Source organism: Pseudopodoces humilis, chromosome 5, assembly GCF_049639895.1.
Source record: "Pseudopodoces humilis isolate 2021_Gansu_Grassland_sample_001 chromosome 5, ASM4963989v1, whole genome shotgun sequence".
In the NCBI taxonomy this organism is placed as follows: Eukaryota; Metazoa; Chordata; class Aves; order Passeriformes; family Paridae; genus Pseudopodoces; species Pseudopodoces humilis.
The window spans coordinates 29,533,406-29,555,990 of NC_142204.1; the positions used below are offsets into that span (position 1 = coordinate 29,533,406).

At 39.1% G+C, this 22,585-nt stretch overlaps 1 protein-coding gene across 2 annotated transcripts in view; it reads left to right on the top strand.

Moving 5' to 3' along the window:
* Window positions 1–19,017, top strand: part of TMCC3 (transmembrane and coiled-coil domain family 3) — an 89,789-nt gene extending 70,772 nt beyond the window's left edge. For both annotated transcript variants that reach the window (XM_014249022.2, XM_005519430.3), the window contains exons 2-4: window positions 8,495–9,393; window positions 10,893–11,028; window positions 13,704–19,017. In XM_014249022.2, the coding sequence (XP_014104497.1) occupies window positions 8,495–9,393; window positions 10,893–11,028; window positions 13,704–14,006 (1,338 nt within the window). In that variant the 3' untranslated portion in view covers window positions 14,007–19,017. The remainder of the gene's footprint in view (window positions 1–8,494; window positions 9,394–10,892; window positions 11,029–13,703) is intronic.
* Window positions 19,018–22,585: the final 3,568 nt, after the last annotated feature.

Below are 22,585 nucleotides of genomic sequence, written 5' to 3' on the forward strand. Positions count from 1 at the left end.
TGTGATTCAAATTTTAATTGTCTTTATTTTGCCCAATGAAATAAGGGGTTTTTTTAAGTAGTCTTTCAAATAAAGTGCTTCCTCTCTCTTGTCTGGGCTTCTTTTTTTGTTGTTGTATTTTGTTTTGTTCTGTTTCTTTCAGTTTTTGTAGATCATGAAGTATGGCCGAAGTTTTTGATTTTTGGTGGCTCAGTCTTCATGCATTTATCTGCCTTTGGGGTTATTTGTGATTTGTGTACAAATACAAGCCTTGGATATCAGGTGTGGAGCCAAAACATGCACTCATATTTGTAATGTGGCAAATAGTGAAAGTGTACTTGTGTATGTAAGTAATGAAAGTTTGATAAAATAAAGGTGCTTTGTCAAGAGATGTCCAAGTTATTGTGGAGAGGTAAATAAGCTGCTTAGTCATGTCATGTAGTAAAGCAGACCCCATCTTTTGATTAAAAAATCAAAAGATTTTTTATTTAAAAAAATTAACTAAAACTCCTCAGTATAGGCAGAACTACTGGTATAACAGATATGTATTTTTGAGATTTGACTTTTTCAGCCCAGCACTGAGAGATGCAGGGCAAGGGGCAAAGGAAGAAGCAGGCAGGCTCTTTTAAGTAAGCGACTCAGTTCACGTACAGGACAAGATGTGATTGTTTATATGCTCAGGATGTGCGGCTGCAGCATTAACGCAAATGAAAAGATCCTATGCCTGATGGAGCTATTGTTCTCTTGTTTATAGACAGAAGTTTTGCCATGGTTTAAACAAACAAAATCCCCAAGTCTTGAGTCTTTTGCAAGTGATGGCCAGTCTATATGGATTTAGAGTGTTTTGTCTCGCAGTGGTAGTAATACTTTCAAAATTCCGTGCTACTTAATGTTCCTGTTACAAAATAGATTTTATGTAATGTTGCCAGCTCAAAGCAATAAAAGTCATTAATTAGACTAAAATCATCACTGAGCTGTGGGGTTGATTTTTGTAGGTCTGTAAATGACATATTTAAAATTTCCTTAAAGTTATCTTTGTTTCAGGGCAAGGAGGACTTGGTTAATTGTTGACTATGAAGTTTGATGTGACAGTTATTTCTCTGTAACTGAAGGCAAGAAACTTTGTAATATTTCCTGGAATTCTCTTATATGATTGTATAGTTCCAGGAGCTGGGATTTCAGAAAATGTTTAGACTATCTGAATCGCAATGCAATTAAGAGTTGACTGTGAAACAGAAAGAACCAGGTAGAAGGAGAAGGTGACCTGCTGCAACTTTATCAGTGTGGAATAGTTTGTGATGAGAAGTTATACAAATCAGTGAAACAAAGGAAATCATACTCTAAATCACAAGTGGCGAGAGATCAGAAGCATATGCTGTAACTATGAGAAGTGATTAGTCATAGAAGGTATGTAGCTGGCTTTTTATCAAATTCTCATTCATGGAAAAAGATTTAGTAATTGAAAATGTGTAGCAGGCTGACTTTTCACAGAACGTTTCACTGTAGTCTGGAAAATTTCATTACTGCTATCTATTTGGACATCTTTAGTAAAAGAAAGCTTATTACTGAATGGAAGGAGAAGAAAAATCCGTAAAAGCTGGGAAGGAAGAAGGGAGAGCACTTATTAGAAACACTGAAAGTAATTTGAACAATTAATCTAGAAGGGGTACAAAATGTTTGGCATCACTCTTCAAAACTATTTTACCCCCACACTGTTTCATAGTGTTAGTACTTTGAGGGATTTGTGTCATGGGAAAGGCACTCTCCTTCATGGGGAATAAGAATGCAGGCTTCTTAAAAGCACTGCTTGATGGAACCACCCATTTAGCACCTGGAGCTCCTTAGTTTCCTTATGTTGCTGTGTACACCTGAGACAGAAGGAACATGCACGTGAGTTACATTTATTTTGATCTGAGTAAGGAGAAGGTATTTTATTTACTTGTTTTTAATTATTGGTGCTTATCTAAAGAGGAGGACTTATCTGAAGCAAAATGTTTAACCAAGGGGTGTGGAATCTACCTTTTGCCTGCTTAAGAAACTGAAGCTTAGTTAATGTGAGTATTAGCTCATCACTGCATTTTTTCTCTAGCCAGGACAGTGATTTTTATTCTTTTTTTCTTCACTTGACTGCTGAACAGTAAATGGAAAGTAACTTGCTTACTTTTATAGAGTTGTTTTCAGATTTCAGTGTCCAGGCATTTTGTGTTTGTGTTTGTATTGTTTGCTTATGTCAAAACTTAGAACTGGGCTGAGTGTGAGTTATGACATTGGAGACTTTTCAGGGGATGTTCTTGGGTTCTGAAGGAGCTGGTGTTACAAGTGAAGGAGAAAACTGCCTCTTTCCCACATTGTTCTTTTCTCCCATTGATCTAATTTGAAATAGTACCATACCTAAATACTTATTTACATACAAGCTGTGACCTAGAAAATTTGGCTTTAGTTCAGTCCTTGAAATAGAAACTAGGGAAAAGGTTCTTTCTGGGGTATTTCTGGTTTGAACTGAGCATGCCTATAGGATTTGAGACAAAACAACTTTGGTGTGAAGTTGACTGTTTGGGTCACAGGTTATGCATGAGTATTCAGCCTTGACCAGATTAGATCAAGAGAGTAAAAGCTGTATTTCGTGTCACACCAGAGCTTCAGTGCATGTGCTTTCTTGCAATTGCTTTCTACACAGTTTGTTTTATAGCATTTTCAACTTTAGGTGTTTTTCTTTTCATTTTGGGAGTTTTTTTAAATTAAACTAAAATTGCAAGTTCATCCTTAAGGTGGCTGTGATTACAGTCTCAGCTCTGTGGTGCTAATGAATTAAAATGGAGGGAAAGATAGGTGATCAAACTGACCCTGAGAGGGACTGGATTCAACATCTGATGTCTTGCCTAGTATGCTTAGTAGTTTAGTCTATATCTGATAACTTGCTGGAGTTGCTTAGTAGAACAACTGAATTTTTATAACTACCAGACCATGTTGGCATAATGCAGAAAATTTGCAAAAGGATTCAAATCTCTGCAGCCTACTTTGCCCCTGTATGATGCCTTACTCATGGAACAGCCTTGAAGTTTTCCAGCCTTTGAATATTGTAGAGCAGATACTTGCCAAAGGGCATCTGGGATTACCTTTGACACCTACCTGGAATAAACACCTAATGTGTGCTAGTGAGATGCCTTACAGCTTCATTGATTTTTTGAGGGGAAGCGGAAAGTTTATAGGTAATAGAGGAATTGTTGATGGTGAAAGAAAAACCTTCAGTTATTTGACTCCATCAGTATTTGCCAGGTGATCTCAGACAAATCACCCAGGATCTTCCATTACCCCAGTAAAAAGCAGAAACAAGTTTTGCTGACTTCCTCCATTCCTGTATACTCTCAACCCTCTGCATGATTATTAGCATGGTATTCTGAGTATAAGTATTTCTAGATATTAAGTAGCTCTGTAAAAGGATGCAAGCTGAAGGTGTTTTGCTGTAATATACTGCACAAAAATGTTGTAATTTTACATAACTTAAAAAGTTTTATGATGATTTAGCTCTATTTTAAAACTTCCATGAAGGATTCTCATGTGGATTTTAGAAGGAACAGTGAACTTGAAAGGCATGGTAAAAGTCTCTCTCAAAGTACATTTCTGCTTTGGCTATACTGAAAACTTATTAAAACCCCCTCTGCATATTCTTTTACCCATTGGAACACCTGTGCTTCTGGCATATGCATATTTCTGATAAAAAGATAATTGTTCCTATTGATTTTTGTTGTTATTACCAAATTCTAAGAGATTTAAAGCTGCCTTAATCCTATTTTGTATGTTCCTTATAGGATTCTGTTTCTAAGCATTCATCAGAAACTCTTTCAAGATAGACTTAAATTGTCATCATAAGCTTTTGTTTAACTTGCACAGCTATGACTGGTGATGGTAATGAGGTTGTTTAGAGAAAGAAAAATAAGGAAACACCTGTAAACTGAGCCTATTTAAATAAGTAGATCATTTCATGTCTTCATGATTTCTTTCTGTTAGTGAGGCAACCCAAAGGTGTGGGCTTTCTGGAGCCTGTTGCATATATGCATCTGTCTTGTAAATGCTTTTTTCTCTATGCTAGATACTTTCTAAAAGAACTGAAAAGAAATCTGTGACCTAAAGAGTAGATCTCAGTTTGATACCTTAAACACAGGGGGCTTATTCTCACTTGTCAGTGGAGAGCCATTGGCACAATCAGTGGAACACAGGATGTAATTCCTGTAGGATGTGGGTTGCACTAGGGTGGGCTGCTTGCCCTTTGTGCTCTTTTCACTATGGATTTTTTTCTCCCAGATGGATCCCACCCAGACTCTTTGGGGAAGAAATGAGGTCTTCTAGGTCTGCTTTATATTTTCCAATAAGAGGATACAATGACCAATCTCTATAGGCCATTAAACATATTTTCACCTGTTCAGCAGATTCTGTCCATGTGGAATCCCTTTCCAGTAGTCTTGCCTGTGGCACTGGGGAACGTGGGTCCTACTGTGCTCTGGGATCATTGATAGCATGGCCTGCAAGTCTGACCTTTGTGCTGCTTTTGCAGACAGTAAGTGAAGAAACATTTGCATTATTATGATGCCAATGAAATCCCTATCCTTGCTCCCATGATCGGGTTTTCAAATCACTGTTGTGCTCTGAATGCTTCTTTTGGAATGGCAGGCTGCCTGTTACCCAGCCTTCCACTTTACATTTAACACAGAAAGTTAACCTGACAATTCATGTGCAGTGAAGGGCTCCTAGCAGAGCACCTGTGCTCATTGCACCAAGCAGTGATTTTCCTGCCCATTCTGAAGCTCTGGCCTTTGGCTTGGGATGGGTTGCATGGATAGCATGGTCAGGCAGCTGGACATCTGCTTGGCTTCTTGGAAAAATGGGGACTGGGGCTTTATCTCTGTGAGTTACCTAGTCGTCTGTGGTACTAGGCTCTGATGCTGGCAGGGAGCCTGGATTGCTCTACTTGCCTAAATCACAGTTCTTAGAAGCTTGTATTTCTGCAGCACAAACATTACTATTAGTTCTCAACTGGGTTGTAGCAAAGTGTGTATGTGAATTGCTGCATAAAGTGCAGTGGTCTCTCCAAGGCCCAGGTTTCTTTCTTCAGGCTAACATCAGCTACAGCTATCCCAGGACCATATGCAAATTGGTTTTTTCCCTGTTTTTTCCTAGAAGATAGATTGAGGGCATGTCTCTGGTATTTCCTCAGGCTGTGAGCTAGTGCTTTGACTTCCTGTTTACGTGGTGGTACCACATGTCTCAGGACTGCTGCTTGCTATCTACTGCTATTGCCCAGCTCCCTATTAATTACCATAATATAAGATAGGTATGATGACTCTTTTTTCTTAAAGTGCTTCCAAAAGGAAGGCATGGATGGCATTCCTAATTTCTTCCTATAGCATAGATGGAAGAGCACTCACACACTTAGAAGGAGATGTGCATTCAGTCTCGTGCACTGGGAGGATTTCAGCCTGCATCCCAGGAGAGGGCACTAGTCCCTGCAGGGACGAGGAAGCATCTCAGACTCCTACTGGCAGCCTTGTACTCAGTATAAAGAATGAGACATTCGATACAGCAGGAACTGAACCTAATTCTTCTCATCATGAGATGAGACTTACAGCAAGAAGAGTTTGGGGTAGGATTTGAAGATGGAAATCTGATGTCTTGGGGCATCAGCTCATCAGCATTAGTGCTGAGCTATAAACCGGTCACAAATGGATCATCAAGGTAGAAGGAAGGTGACAGACCACTTGTCTAGACATACCTGACTCCCACACTGTCTGCTTGCTTCTGATTTAAAATAACCAAACCAAAAATCCCCAATAAACCTAAACCCCACAACACCCAACCAACCACCCCCCCATCTAAAAAAGGAGTAACTCCACCCCACACTACACATCCCCTCCCAACTAAAAGGTGTAATACATCAGCAGAGGATTTCAAGAACCATCATGTTGCTTGACCCAGCCTTGCAACATGATGGCAGAGGATGCCTGCCATTTTTGTCCAAATACAATCAGACAGAGAAATATGTGATTTTTTTGTCCATTAGTGAGGTCTCAATCCAGCAAGTAAAAAATCCTACTGTTAGCAGTGCTTTGGGAACTTAAACACAATTATTTTATAAATTTTACTGAATTTGAACTGACTCTGATTGGTTTTATTCAGGAGCAGATTTGTCCCATGCTAACAGATTTCCTCATGGCCAAAAGCACAGCAGCATTCAGCAGATGTATTTCTTCAATGCTATTGTTCTTTTTATCTGTATTGCTTTTGTGACCTTGAGGTTTCAGGAAGGCAGAGAAATCTGACCAATAAAGAGCCCAGTGAGGGAGAGGACATAAGGGAGAGGGGATCTGGTTTGGGCTTGTATCCAATTATTACAATACATTTCTAGACTATTTTTTACTGAGGAAGTAAACACTTACTGCTGTGTAAAGGTTAGATATAGACCCACCCATTCCTGAAAGTTATGTACAGCTTGTCCTGAGTGACTTCAATGATGGATCTGTTTTGTGTGTGTATACAATTCTGTGACTAATTACAGTATCATTTTTGTGCCAAAGCTAATTAAAAAATATCATAGGTTGTTTCAATAAATTATTGTTTTGCACTGAGCATTTGGATCAATATCAATAGCTTTTAACAAACTGGTAAAGTGTAGATCTATTAGGTCACAGCCCAGGATAGAGTCTGAATCTTAAAGCATTAACCATCATTGACCAATATTCTCCAAAAGAAATTGTCGACTCCAGAACTCTTTTGGTATGCATTTTTTAAGTGCCTTTTTTTTAGGTATTGGTGAATGTGAATTTTTATGTTACCGGGTTTGTGCCCTGAGTGGTGCAGTAGCAAAAGAAAAATCAAGAAAAATCCCCGCTGTAATCCTTGGTAATCTATAAGGAAAACCATATAAAGTAGCAGAGATGATCTTGTCTCTGAGATGGTCAGATCCAGATTTATAGGTGCATCACCCACTCTGTGTTTGTACCCCAGCATGGTAGAGACAGAGTAGTTCTCCTGATCAAGCTGTGCACAATGCATGGCATTAACAGTAGGACACTTTATCTGGTTACTGAGCTTGTATTTTAAGGACAATACAAGAATCCTGGAGTGAATTTCCAAAAAACCTGCCAAAACTGTACAAGGATGGGCTTATGATTTTTTACTCAAGAAAAAGATTGAATGGTGATCACTGGACATGTACATATAGGTCCGGCTGCATGATCTTCAGTATTATACATAATAATAAACACTCTATTTGGAAATCAAACTTTTAACATAGTATCTCAGACATTTTGAAGAAAAAAGTAGTTAAAGCATTTCACAAATGCATCTTTAAGAGATACTTTAATATAGTTTCTGCCTTGTATCTGCAATAGTCTTGCCTGAGGAATTATATTGGTTCCCCCATGTATTAAAGCTCTGAAAACCCGCTATGGCTAGAGCATTTGTTAAGCAGTCTCTACAGACATGTCACTGTGGCAGTTGCAACAAAATCCACTTTGTTTGTCACACAGGCTAAACCAAGATGATAATAGGGATGAAGCCATTTTGTTTAGATCATTCTTCTTATGCCTCCCCCATAACTTTGACTTTATATAGGGAAACACTTTTAATGTTTTGTATCAGACTATCTTGCCTTTCTGTTGAGAAAGATAAAATGATCTGTTGTGGTCAGTGTTGTGACTGAGTTGCCTAATTATTTTTGTTGTGCTTCCAGAGTGCATTTAAGGTGTCCAGATCCTATGCTTAACTGAATGCAGTTTTCTTTCCCGAGTTTCTTTCTGTAAATCTCATTCAGTGAACCTCCTATTAAAATAGAATTAGCACAGCAGATCAAGTTGTTGAGCACCTTCATCAAGCTGGAAAGTCAAATACAGGCCAATTCTTTCTCTATGCTCTCTGCTTCAAAAAAAAACCCAAAATGCTTCCAGCTTGCTACATACACAAAATTTTCAAGAGCTTTCTTTGAGATAGTTTTGCAAAACCTTTGAATTGTGGGAGGAATTTGAATGGGATGTATCAAAAAAGGCATTAAACCAGGGAAAATATAGTGAACAGTATAGCACTGCTGTAGAGGGAAAAATCTGCTTACATCTCCATTGATGTTTGACAACTTCTAAGAGAAAAATCTGAGTGATTATCAGCCATGATCTCTTTGAAACTCTTAATAATAAACAATATATTTAGGAACCTTTTCTAACTAGGCGTTATTCTTATTTTGTGGAAAACTGGAAGTGATTCTGAAAAGCTTACAGTGATTCTGTAAGCTATTCTGAATAATCTTCTCTGTAATTCATCTTTAAGAGAGACAAGCAGCTCCTTAGACTGTTTATTAACCTGCAGAATTCAAGAAAAATGCTGCTTAATTTCAAAGAAAAGCTTATTATGCTTTACTAATAAGAGCTACTTTATACTGTGTACTTGATATATGTGGAAAAGTAAACTGGATGTTTGATTTAAAAAAACAGAATTCAAATTCTATTTCCCTCTTTTTCTTTTCTCTCAGGTGGAAAGACATGACATGAATACCCTGAGTTTACCACTTAACATCCGCCGTGGAGGTTCTGATACCAACCTGAACTTTGATGTACCAGATGGGGTCCTAGAATTTCACAAAGTCAAACTCAATGCAGATAGCTTGAAACAGAAAATCCTCAAGGTTACGGAGCAAATCAAGGTTGAACAAACAGCTCGAGATGGAAACGTGGCTGAGTATTTGAAACTGGTCAACAGTGCAGACAAGCAACAGGCTGGGCGCATTAAGCAAGTCTTTGAGAAAAAGAACCAGAAATCTGCCCACTCCATTGCCCAGCTGCAGAAGAAATTGGAACAGTATCACAAAAAGCTCAAGGATATTGAACAAAATGGATCTTCCAAAGCTACCAAGGATACTTCCAAAGATAACTTGAAAGATGTTCAACATGGAAAGTCTCGTAGCACTGGGCACGGAACGGAGAGCAGCAAGTCGGGTGTGCCGGGTGTATCTTTGACACCACCTGTCTTTGTTTTCAGCAAGTCCAGAGAGTTTGCCAACTTGATCCGAAACAAATTTGGTAGTGCGGACAACATTGCTCATCTCAAAAATACTCTGGATGAATTTCGGCCAGAAACGAGTTCTAGAACCTATGGGGGAAGTGCCACCATTGTTGCCAAACCAAAATACGTTAGTGATGATGAATGCTCAAGTGGGACCTCTGGATCAGCAGATAGCAACGGGAATACCTCCTTTAGTCCTGCTGTGGCAAGTACCCTGGACAGCCAAGGAAAGCTTTCCATGATTTTGGAAGAACTAAGGGAAATCAAGGAGACACAGTCCCAATTAGCTGATGATATTGAGAATTTAAAAACCCAATTTAAAAGAGACTATGGCTTTATTTCTCAGATGCTACAAGAGGAAAGATATAGGTATTTTTTTTAACTGTTCTCTTGGAAAGACTTTTGAATGGATATAGAAACTATTTGGAAAGTGTGTATGTGTGAGAGAGAGAAATTTCAGAAGCAAGAGATAAAAATAATTCCAATCAATATATGATACCAACATGAAAATATCTGGTTCCAGCAACTGAAAATACACATAGACTATTTATTATAGAATATTTATATTTCCTATCAAATGGGGTAGTGCCCTTTGCCTTTGCCAAATGCTGATCAGAAAACCCTCTCCTCTGTCATATTTTTATATGAATTATGTGAGTACTGCATGTAGGTGATGCCAATAGTTTTGTAGCTGGTGGAAGGATTCTCATCTAATGTGATTCAAAAAAGCTAATCAGTCTGTGGCGTAGCAGAACTGACTGGCAGCTGATAAGTATACCCTTGACTCCTGAGTACCTTGTCCAAATACTTCCCACACACAGTGCTATGTAGTGGATGCAATGTCATCTTGTACCCTGGTACAACACACAGCTGGGAGATGTAGTTTTAAGTGCTGTGGCACAACTTCATCTTGCATTTGTTACTTGACAATCAATTCCTTTATCATCCTCTGTAAGAAGTGGATGATATGTTCTATCTAAGAGGGCTTTCACCTGCTGTATCTGCATCCCATTTTTCCTATGGCCTGTTAAAGTGACAGTCAATTCTTGAAGCCTTTGCTGCGCCAGTGGGCAAAATCTTGATATGAAGGGCAATATTTCATGTTGCTATTTCTCTTGCTTATAGTTCTTGAAATATAATGAAAGGCTTGATATCATGTGGTCATATAGGGAGGAAAGAGCAATGAAAGTGGCCTACTGAACTCATGACTTGGTTTCAGGAGAAGGCAGAGTGGCCTTTTCTGACAGCTCTCTGCCAATAAAATCTCAAGCCTCCTGCTACCCATTTCTAGACAATTTTGCCCCCATCATTTTTGTGCTGACTGCAGTGTTTGCCTCTTTGTGTGTTAAATTAAGTGACAAACTCACAAAAAAAATTCTAGTTTGCTGGTGATTTACTTGAACTGCTTTACCATGTAAAAGCATGCTAGAACAGACTGTACATAAATGGCAGAACCCTGCAGTTGTGTACAAGAGAGAGCATATTTTTCCTGTCATTACTAGCAAGCTATTAACTGGCTCAAACTTACTTATAAAGCCGTATCTTCTTGGCTAAATGAAGAGTGAAAGATGTGAGTTGGATATCCTTAGGCACTGTTTATATTTCATATAATTTGCCAATGATGTACAAATATTTGCTTTTTAGCACCTACTGCCAGCAAGAAACACTAAAAAAAGGCTTTCAGATTGCTGAATAAATGTTAGTGGAATGTTTGCAAAGTTTTTACTGGTTTCTATATGTGCCAGTCAGATGAATTCATTGTATGCTGAGAAATTTTTATGTTTTACCTTTTAAAATGTGCAACTGTTTTCGTGATTTGACATTACTTGAATGGAAGGCACTAAATCTAGACTTCTTTTCCTAATAAGATACGAAAGATTGGAAGACCAGTTAAATGACCTCACTGACCTTCATCAAAATGAGACAGCAAACTTGAAACAAGAGCTAGCCAGCATAGAGGAGAAGGTGGCATATCAGGCCTACGAGCGATCACGAGATGTTCAGGTACTTATTTTCCTTATCATAATTTTCAGATGTGTTATAGAAATCTTGTACCATGAAACATTTGCATTTTTCTACACATTTTTAAACAAGGATTCTGTGAAAATATTTAAGCCCATGTTTTCTCTGTTTTAAGTTGAAAACCCAGCACATTGAATCAGTGACTGTCTCCATTTGTTTCTCTGGATTCAGGATTTTTTCTGCTGGAACTGATGATATGGCTTAGGCACACTTGTGGTTGAAGAATGGCCTGTTTTAATTTCTTTCACAGAGGAGGAAGGAATTGCGTTGCTTCTGACAATGTCCTGACACAAACTTCTTTCTCAGACTTTCTCCAATATGTAGTTTCATTACTGGCAAGGTTAATTATAAATTGAGCTTAGGGTAGAAAGAGAACTGATTTATAAATCGACTTGTAGATTTGCCAGTTATAATTAAAGAGTTTTAAGCCATGGTCACAACAACCTCTGTAATCAAAGCTGTGGGGTGTGTTCACCTTAGTGGTCAGCTGTAGTCATGTCTGATTTCAGTCATATGCCAGTAATAATATCTACAAGTATGTCCTGAATATAGTTACTGTATGTACTTGAATATTTATATACATTACAAGCACTTACATAATGCATAATATTTCCACTCAAAGCCTGAGGAAGTGGTGAAAAATGGTGAAAACACAGTTATGCCTTACCTATTCATGAACAAGTGAAGAATGCTCAAAGACTATCTTCATATTGGCTCAGATGGGCAAAGAACCTAAAACCTGACCTGTATACACTTGTGCTCACATTTCTAAACAGAGAGAGTGCAGGCAGCAGAATGATCACAGTTTCCTAAATGTGAGTTAGGAAGCTCCTGGGAACAGAGTTGGAAAGGGACAGTACTGAATCTAAGCATATCATAGGTTTTGTTGTAGGTTTAAACAAGAGGGGTCTATCACAGATTTAAAGAAAAGAGGACTCCTTTCTGTGAAGGCATCTTGAGGATGTAAAAACAAAATGAAACTGAGTTGTCCAACAGAAGGACTGTGAAGTATTTCCTAACTCATTAGCAGAATCCTGGAAGGGTGTCAGAGACTTTTAAAAGATTCCTGGAGGGGTGTCAGAGACTCCTAATTGAAGTGTTATATTGATACAACCTTACTTCTTTTATCTGTACAGTTGGGCCCATTTAAACCTATCTCTTTGGGGCTTTGGAAAATTAGCTAAAATAGAGTAAAAGGATTTAAGCTCTGAATATTTTGAGTAACAGCCTAACTCTGTTGCTAAAGGGTGTGCAGATAGTTTTAAAGACATGTTCAGCCTCTCAATGCAGAGCTGCAGGTATCAGACTTTTGCAGCTGGACTTTCTCTAAAGCAGCACAAGACAATTTGAGGATAACTTACAGTCAGAGTAGAAGAAGGACAAGGGAAGTTCATTAGTGTGTAGTGGAGAACATGCCTGAACCATAACAGACTTTTGTGCCACACATTAAGAACTGTCTTCTATATTATTAATTCCTAGAGCAGTGAAAGGAAGCAGTCTTGTGTAAGGCACTGTGCCACACTCTCTGTGGTGACCTTGGTGCCTGGCCAGTCACTTGGTAAGCCAGTTCAACATGCTGAAACAATGAAGAACTGACACAGCAAGGGAAAGCTGTTAGCTCTCTGGGTGTTTATACACAGAGGTTTGGTTTGAAACAACTTACTGTGTGATCAGGTGAGCAGTCTTGCTATTGCAAGGAAAATATCTGGAGTTTGAGAGTGGAGAAGAAAGTAGGGATGCTGGAGTGTTGGTTTTCTTTGCCATACAGTGGTAAAAGATTATGTCAAGTTGCTGAATCTCATTAAATGATAGCTTTGCACCATGTTACACAGTGGTTTCCAAATCCCAACTCCAGCAAAAAGCTGGCATTTTGGAAAATAAGTGAAGCAGTTGGAAGTTTTTCTGTATTTTGCTTTGTGAGGGCTTAAGCATGGAGATAGTGTCTTTAGGAAGCATTTTACTCAAAGATCGCCTTTATTCCATTCTCAAATAAAAAAGAAAGGTCTGATTTCTTTAAAACAAATTGTGAACCGGAATAGATCATGTGAGAGAGAATCCCATAAAAGTATCTCCACAGGTTGTTCCACTATCTTCACACTGACAGAGGGAGAAGGCCAGATCTCACAGGGGACTCAAGCCCAACATTGTAGGATGGGGAGCTTTGAGAGCAAAATTAACGTAGGCCACAGAGGCAGTGTAAACCAAATGCTACATGTTGCAAAGTAGATTTAATTATTATCATAACAAGCCCACACTAATGTTTTCTATAGAATATGCAAAGAAACTAATTTTCTTGCTGTTTTGATGCAATGATAGTTGCTATGGCAACAGCTTCACTAGTACTTTGTATCAACAGTATCTATAGGAAACAACTGTCATGAACATTAAAGTTATGATACTTTTTCTCAAGCATGAAAAAAGAACAAACCTACATTTTGGGCAGTGTTGTTAGACTTGATTATGTCTGAGCAAACAGTGACACACTCATGCAGACATACATGTGCATTTATTTTTTTAAAAGTTGGTGGTTCATTGAAATTTCAGCAGGCTATAATAAATTACACTTCTAATATAGCTGATGGATGGCTCAGCAGCTAAAATGTGAAGAAACGTTGAATGGAAATATGGCTGCTCTAATTCTTGTTTTCTGTCTACAGGAAGCCTTGGAATCATGCCAGACCCGGGTTTCCAAACTGGAACTCCATCAGCAAGAACAGCAAGCACAGCAGTCTGAAACAGTCAATGCCAAAGTGCTCCTGGGGAAATGCATAAATGTTATCCTGGCCTTCATGACTGTCATCTTAGTGTGCGTTTCTACTATTGCGAAGTTCATTGCTCCTATGATGAAGAGCCGTTTTCATATCATTTGCACTTTTTTTGCAGTGACGCTGCTGGCAATATTTTGTAAAAACTGGGATCATATCATTTGTGCTATAGAAAGAATGATTATACCAAGATGAAGCTGTTGGACTGTCTGTTTTTTTCCTTTTTCTTTTTTCCCCCCCCACCTCTTTTCTTCCCCTCCCGGTTTTTTATGCACTATGTGTATACAAATTCTGGTGAAAATATATAAAAGTATACTTGTTGGCAGTCAGTTGCCTGTTCAATTCGATTTTGTCTAACTGGCTGTATCCGTGATGAACTGCTCACTTAAGTCAGTCTTCTGCCTTAATCCAAAAGGTTTTCCACTTTCCAAACCCATACCCACAAAAGATGGTATGATGGTCTGGGAGGGATCCCAGCAACTCCAAGTTGCTGGTCAGGTGTGCTTTTAACTAGGCTGGAGTGCAAAGAGTGTGATCAGGAGGGAGTGCCATAATGTGTATCAGCTAGTTGGACTGATAGTTAATTTTCTCTCTGAATCCAACTAGAGTGATAAGCCAAACTATGCAGTCGTGTGTATCAGTAGCTCTAAATTCTAAATCAATGCGTAATATTACATGAGATTTTGAGTTTTCAAGACTAACAAAACTTGATGCTTCTGCTAGTAATTTTTTGCACAGGATTTATTGTTTGTAAATAAGACCAGTCATGACTATTGACCAGTCAGTTGTTCTGTCCTGGCACTGTTCCTTATCACATTCAGGAAACACATACATGTGGCGTAAGACTTCCAAAGAGGAATTGAATTGAATTATAAGATCCCCAGGCAACTTTGTAAAGGACTTAAGAAGCAAGTAACTGGTAAGAAAGTTGTCATCCACACCAAAGCACTCACTTGTTCAAGCCCTGCAACCTGCAAGGGGAAAGAAGTACACAGAAAGGCAACATGGAGGTTAGCCTTTGTTAGCACTGAATTGTTGGGGTGTTCTAACTGAATGCAAAGCATACAGGTGGTGGGACCCTGGGTACAGTGGATTTCTTTCTTCTTTCAGATTAAAGAATGTGGCAGAAACATGAGGGAACAGCTTCTTAGGGGGAGCAGGGAGTTAAACTTCTGTATATATAGGAACTATAGACACTCTCAACAAACATTCCTGAAAATAATGGATTAACATGCAGTACCACTACTAGGAGACAGGGTTGGGTTTGTTTTCCCACTGGAATTTATTTTGTGTGATTTAAGAACTGCAAATAACTTGAAATCAGCTTGGCTTTCAGCCATGATGTAAAACAAGATCTTTATTAAAAATAAACAAACAAAAAACACCACAAAACAAACCACCACAAACAGAATTCTTCTCCACTCTCCATGAAGTGAAAAAAGTGTCTCCAATTATTTGATGTTCAGTGTTAGTAACTGTGAAAATAATTGTCATGACATATTTTCTTTTCAGTTGCAGTATTTTTTATGCTGGTATTATGGGAGGGTGGGAGGGAGGGCATAGTTTGATGTGTATATTTCTTTTTAATCAAGTGCAATAGTTGGTATAGAAGTTGTGAAGACTTTAATGTGAGGAAAGGGAGTGGGTGAGGGGAAGGCAGAGAAGAACTTTGACATTCTACCACAGTCAGATAAACAGTTACTATTTGTAACTTCAGGAAGTGAAGAAAGGACATAATTCACTTAATAAATAATGACATAACTCAGCATTTAGAAAATTCAATTTAAATGCTTACAAATATTTAAAGAATTCTTTATATGTGCTAAGTCTTTGAACAGAGAATCAGGAAGGACTGTGCTGGTTTGCAGTCACTGTAAATGGCTCAGATCAGGCACACCCATGTTATCCTAGCCCAGCCCTACCTCATCTCAAGAGGGAAGTCAAGTGGAATCCAAAAGCAAACAAACAAGAACCCAAACAAGACCAACAACTGTTTCTGATCCTAAGAATGTTGTGACTCTTCATGGTGTTTTCTTGCCATCTCTCTTATAATCTCCTTCTATTCAGCTGGCACAGCCAACTTCTGCATTGGCCTCTTGAGAAAACAGTCAGTTTAGCATTTTGTTAAATGGGTTCAGAAGGGTAGACATGCAAGAGAGGAATAAGGTGTTAATAATGTTTACCTGAGAAAAACTCCTTTGCCTATTGCATGATTTTACATTTATATAATTGTCCCAGTGCTATTTTATGTAGTTGAAATGTTACATCAGGTAGCCTCAAGGACAGGCAGGAAAAAGTTAGTGTTTTTTTTACAACGAAGGATGTTGGTGTGGTACAACCTGGGAATGTGAAGGCTTCTGTTCCAAGGGCATCCTATTACAATTCTGGAAGATGACCTCAGTGCAAAATGAGGGTAGGATTTAGAATCGATGGCTCTACAAAAGATTGCTCACTGTCTTGATAGAATCTGACTGGGCCTAAATTATAAATTGGAAACAGGAAGGTCTTGCATTTCCATATTTGCTTTATCTCTGGCAGAGGACACAGAAAAAGCTATAAAGGCTGCATAATGTTAGTTATGTAAATTAAAACAACCTAATTGGTTTTTAGGTTATTTTCTCTGCTGGGCTTAAATCACTGGAGGATGTGACACACGTCAAAAAAATAATAAAAAATATAAAGTGAAGGGCAAAATTCTGCTTTTGAGTGAAACTTGTAATTTTGCACAGAGTGAGACTGCAGTGCTAGGAGCTGAGCCGTGTAGAAGGCCACCCAAAGAGGGAGGTCTTCACCCTCTCATTTCCTACCTTGTGCTAACACTGGTATGTGGTGAAGTCTTCCATGTGCCATGTTAACTCACTAGACTGGAAGAAAAACCTGGTGAAAGAGGTAGATGGTTCTCCACATCTAGACTTAAAGGGCTGGTAAAAAGGTCTCATGAGTATGAAACTGGGATTTTAAGGGAGATGAGCTTTTTTCTTCTTGTTGCATTGAATCATTAGCTATCCCTAAAACTGGGCTCCAGGTTTGCAGATTATTGGGGCAGCTTCAGTGTAGAAAAGTTCTTTCTATCTTTTTCCTACAGGAATATATACAAGCAGCCCCAGCATGTGGTGGGACAGGCTAGCCAGTTGTGTCTATACTCGGGATCAAGAGAAGGCTGGTGCCTGAGCTAGACAGGGCTGATGCCTCTGCCATTAGCTTCAGTATGGGCATCACTTCTCCCCTTTAGACTGTGATTATGTATTTTACATATTAGTGTGTGTATCTGGCCTGCAGTCTGAGCTCTGCTTCCTGTGAAAGTATGCCTAGGCCAACCCAAAGAATTGCAGTTCTCCTAATGAGTACTCTGTTCAGCTTCTTAGTCAATTAACCGTCTTCTGTCAGGATAGCATTTTATATTCTCATACAGCACACCACACAATCTTAGGATACTTCTTACACCTACTCATCATGAGCCTCTAAAACACTCCCACTTAACAAAAAGTTGCCAGACAGTGTCTTTTCTGCTTGGTGCTACCTGGTAGGCAAGTATTTCACTTCACTTCAGTAGTAATTCTCTGATGGAAAAGCCCTTCAGTTGTTAAAACCTGTTCTATAGGCTTTTGGCAGCTTTTTGTTCCGAGGTTTCTGGAGATTTAGTTTCTTATGAAAGTCAGTACAGTTTTCCTGATTTCTCCATTTCAGCATTCAAGACTAAATGAGGTTTCCTCTAAAAATTGTCTAATGGATCCCTTTGCTAGCTTCAGCTATAACTCCATTATTGTTGGAAGTCCAATTAGTGATCGGCAGGACTGATCGAGACCCAGTTTAAATTCCTTCTTCTTTCTGGTTTATGTTATATGCATTCATGCAACTTCTCACTTTATTGCACTCCTGTGATGTCTATTTTCTCTGAATTCTTAGAGAGGAACTAAAAAATTTCACTGCATTTTAGTTTAATATCAAAATGTTTGTATTGTGCAGTACCTCTGCTGCAGGACACCTATCAATATAGATCTGATGTCTGCACTCTGGGAAGGATATTTAAAAGCCAATGGCTTTTTCTTTAAACAAATCATGACTGCTTATCTGGGGAATAGTAATGTGAAAGGTGAAGACAATTTGCTGTAGGAAAGATACATGATCCACTCACCAGAAGCTGAAGCTAGACAAATCCAGTGTAAGCATAAGGTTCAGTTTTGCAATCATAAGGGCTACCAGCTAATTATTAGCTACTGAGTGACATAATAAACAAGGACTCCAACATTTGAAGTTGAATTAGTTCAGGCTTATGTTTGATACAAAGTTAACTGTATACTAACAACTAGTGCTTTCTGAAATCAAAATCATTGAAGAAATCCAGGAAAGGAACAAGAAAACACAGAAGCTTGTAGTTAATTTAGAAGGTACGAGAGCCAATTTTCTTGTTTAGTTGTTTTTGTTTGGGGAACAAAATCCCTTTCCACTGTGATAGAGACATTTTACTGCTGTATTCAATGATACAACAGAAGATAAACAGAGATTAATGTAATTAAACACTTTAATTTTGATAGCAGAATTTAATCCCTTCTGAAAGTCCATCTAGGACTAGCATTCAGGCAAATTTATTCTCCACTATTTTTAATCAACCAAATATATGTCTGCTTTCTTCATTCACTATCATGCCAGAACATGGCCTTTAAGTACCAGAGATTATAAAGGGCTTGTTTTCAGATAAAGTTGGAATTATCTCTCTGATGCTAATTCTGCACAAAGCATCAGACATTTTTGCATTGCAACAGTGAAAGAGTTTAGAAAATATTTATTTTAGTCAATGAAAGTGCTTATTCTCCCTGAAAAACCCAATTGAGATGATGATGTATATAAGGACTGCATGAGACCAAGTCAACTTGTCTTGTACAGTTGATTTGCTGTAGGTTTAGCATATTAAATTGTAGTGTTGTTGGAAAGTTTTGCACAAAGCCACCTTTCCTTTTTACCCAGGGAACCTGGGTCTGGTAGTATCGAGGTGTACCAAAAATCGTCTGCTTTTATGAACTAAAGTTAATTGTCTTGGAGTGTGACATGCAATGTTTCTCATACTGTTTCCATTTTGTGCAGCACTGTGGAAAGATTCAATTATGAAAATGTAATTTTTGTATATTTGGTTGTGTAGTCATGACTGCCTCTAAGGTGCCATTAACATTTTTTAAAATAAAAATATTTACATTTATTTGGTGATGAATATTGTCTCTTAAACTTTCTGTCTGATCATTCAAACCCCTATCAGTTTTCCTTTCTCAGTAACAAATTATTCATTTGACAGTGATAAATTTAACCCGTTGAGCACAAGGCCCAGTTAAATCTGAGCATTCTGCTCTGCTGCAATTTTGACCAAAGCCTGTTGAGTTTCAATTACAGTTGTGACATGGCAAAACTGCAAACATCAAACTAGGTATCATCATTGTTTTTATCCAAAGCCTGTGTGAAATTTGCTATGCAAATGTTGTGCTATTGTGCCAAGCAGCTGGACTCACTTTGGATTATTTTTTTTTAAACTTACAATTAAAAACTTAAGAAGTGTTTTTATGTTATTGTCAGAAACTTTGGTCATGTGTGCCAGAAAAATTATGTAGCTGACATAAAGCAAAATGTTTGCATTTATTATTCATAAAGCAGAAGTCTTTTCAGCTATCACTGGCAGCCATTGGGAATTATGTCATTTTTATTCCAAGAACAGAGCAGATACTGCCATAACAGATTGTTTTGCAATCACACTGTACTTCCTTTTTGATCCTGTTGACAAAATGGTGCAGGGGCTGCTATGTCACCTGCAGACTTTCAAGGTCTTGTCAAGCTGAGTTTCACATGTATTCCTGGATCTTTTTTTATATTAAGGCTAACTCAATTCACAAACATCAGCTTCTCCCACAACCACTAATGATTTTTTCCATTTCTTGCATGGGCTAAATAATCCCTACTAACCAGGCAAACCAGACATAAATAAATGCACCTCACTCATCATCAGTTCTCTCAGTTGCTCAAAACTCTGGCTTTGGAGAGTGCAAAGCACACCCTGGTAACTGCTTTAACACCCAAAATTAAAAAGGCAGAGAGTAAAATACAACAGTCCTGTTTAACAGCACAGAAAGAGAAGTATCACTTGTTGCCAAGAAGCGGCCACTGTGCAGTGTTAGCAATCACTGTATGAAATAAATAACCCTAACCAACAGCGTACTCTGAAATACTTCGTGTTGGTGTCCCAAATAATTCCAAGAACCAAAGTTGTGTGACTGTGCCAGAAACCAGCTGAAGGCACCCAAGACTTCATCTGCTGTTACACTGCAACTCATTTTGCAACATCCAGAACTGCCCTGAACTAGTTTGTCAGGCAGAGCTAGGCAGAGCTAGCAGAGCAATTTATAAACTTAGTGATAAATTCTCCCTGAATGTGGGTGCTTATTTCTCTGCTTGTGCTGCTGCAGAGGGTGCAGCAGTCAAACAGCAGCTTCTGCCTCTCCTGGAAACTGGCACTGCATTGATGTAATTGAAAGAAGTTTCCACACTGTATCCTCCTCAATTCCTGTTTGGACTGTGACTTAGGTGACAACTCATTAGTTTTTTGAAGTTGCCTAGTGGATCGACGCTATGTCACCTTTTATGTGTAGCCTACCAGATTCAGACAGAAGTAAAGTGGAGAGGCTGAACTACTGGACAGGCTGGTGCTAGTCACTTGTGGGGTTCTGCAGGACTACATCCCCTGCCCAGTTCTCTTCAACCTAATTAACAACTTGGATGCAGGACTCAAAGGAATATTAAATAAGTTGGCCAATGACACTAAGCTGGGAGGAGCTGTTGACTCCTTCAAGGGCAGAGAGGCCCTGCAGACAGATCACAACAAATTAGACATGGGCGATCACCAAACAAATGAAGCTTAACAAGGGAAAGTGCCAGATTGTGCACCTGGGACAGGGCAATCCTGGTAGTGTGTCTAGAATGGGGAACAAAAGGCAGCACTGTGGAAAGGGATATGGGGGTCCTGGTCTATGGCAAGCTGAACATGAGCCAGGCCTGGCAGCCAGGAGGCACCAGACAACCTGGAGTGTCCTGGGGGCATCAGACACAGCATGGCCACCCAGGCAAGGGAGGGGATTGTCCCCTCTGCTCTGCACTGGGGCAGCCTCACCTTGAGTGCTGGGGGCAGTTTTGGGTGCTACAATATAAAACAGACATTCAACTATTAGCATCCAAAGAGGGGCCACTAGGATGGTGAAGGGGCTGAAAGGCAACCTTATGAGGATTGGTTGAGGACACTTGGTCTGTTCAGCCTGGAGAAGAAGAGACTGAGGAGAGACCTCATCACTGTCTGCAATTTCCTTGTGAGGGGCAGTGGAGGGGCAGACACTGATCTCTTTACTCTCATGACCAGCAACGGGACTTGAGGAAATGGCATGAAACTGAGTCAGGGCAGGTTTAAATTGGATATTAGGAAAACATTTTATTACACAGAGGGTGGTTGTAGACTGGAAGGGGCTCTTCAAGGAAGTGGCCACAGCACCAAGCCTGGCAGAGCTCAAGAAGGGTTTTGACAACCCTCTCGACACATGGTGTGACTCTTAGGGTGTCCTGTGCAGGACCAGGAGTAGGACTCAATGACCTGATGAGTATCTTCCAAGTCTGTTGCCACTGGAGATGAATGGATCACACAAACACAGCTTGAGGTGTGGTGAAAAGCAGAGAGAGTTTATTTCTTCTCCCAGGATTTATAGGTTTCTGACCACGGCCAGGGGTTGGATGGTCAGGATAACACTTCCCTAACGGCACTGACCGTGAGAGATGTCCATCACAAGACGTGTATCAGAAAGAATGTACACATATCTATGTTTACAGTTACTGTCTTGGGAAAGTCTTCAGAAAACTATGTCAGCAAGCTCAGAAGCTGAGTTTTCAGGGCGACATCAGTCAGCCTATTCTATGATTCCGTGATACTCTACACCTTAGGACAAGCTTGAAGCTGGCCAGTGCTGAGCTTCTGAAAGAAGCCCAGACATGCTTTTAACAGAAACTTTAGGAATTGAGCTTACATTTGATATAGTCATGATCCCTTCAGCTGCTGAGTGTATGGTTCTACCCACTTGTGTATGTAAATTTGGAAAAACTCTAGTTATTGTTTAGTTACTGTTGGCTAGAATGGAATCAATCTAATAGGAATGAAAGCAGTCAGGACTGAAGCCTGTAATATATGGAAACACTACACACGGAAAAAGCCCCTTGTAGCCTAAAAAATTCCCTTTATATTTTTCTGTTTAATACCATTTTAATGAGTTGGTACTGGTCAGGGGAACATCCTTTTCCTCTGTAGTCATAGACACTTAGTGAAAAGACAGAAGATCAGCACAAAATACTGTACATCCAGGCTGAAGAGGGAAGTGGAGAACACAGTACTTGTGTGGTCAGCAGCTCCATACAACTCACCTGTCTGAGTAACACCTTAATAAACTGCCCTAGGCTTTATATGCACTGATAACTTATATGCTAAAAATTGTACTCTGGTTCTACTGAGCTTAATGGTAAAAAAACCCTCTGAATTTAACTGCTCAAGACTTATCATAGCACTATGGCACTTAAAAGCAATTCTGTCTTTTGACTTCATAATGCCAAAAATATTCATTTTCTCAGGCAATCTCCCCACCACAATGTATGGTTTTAAGTCTCTATCACAAACAGCACACTACTTAGTCACAAACATCTCTGCCACAATTGCATGGGATGGTGAAACTATTTGGATGCTTGCAGGATCTGCTGACTCAGAT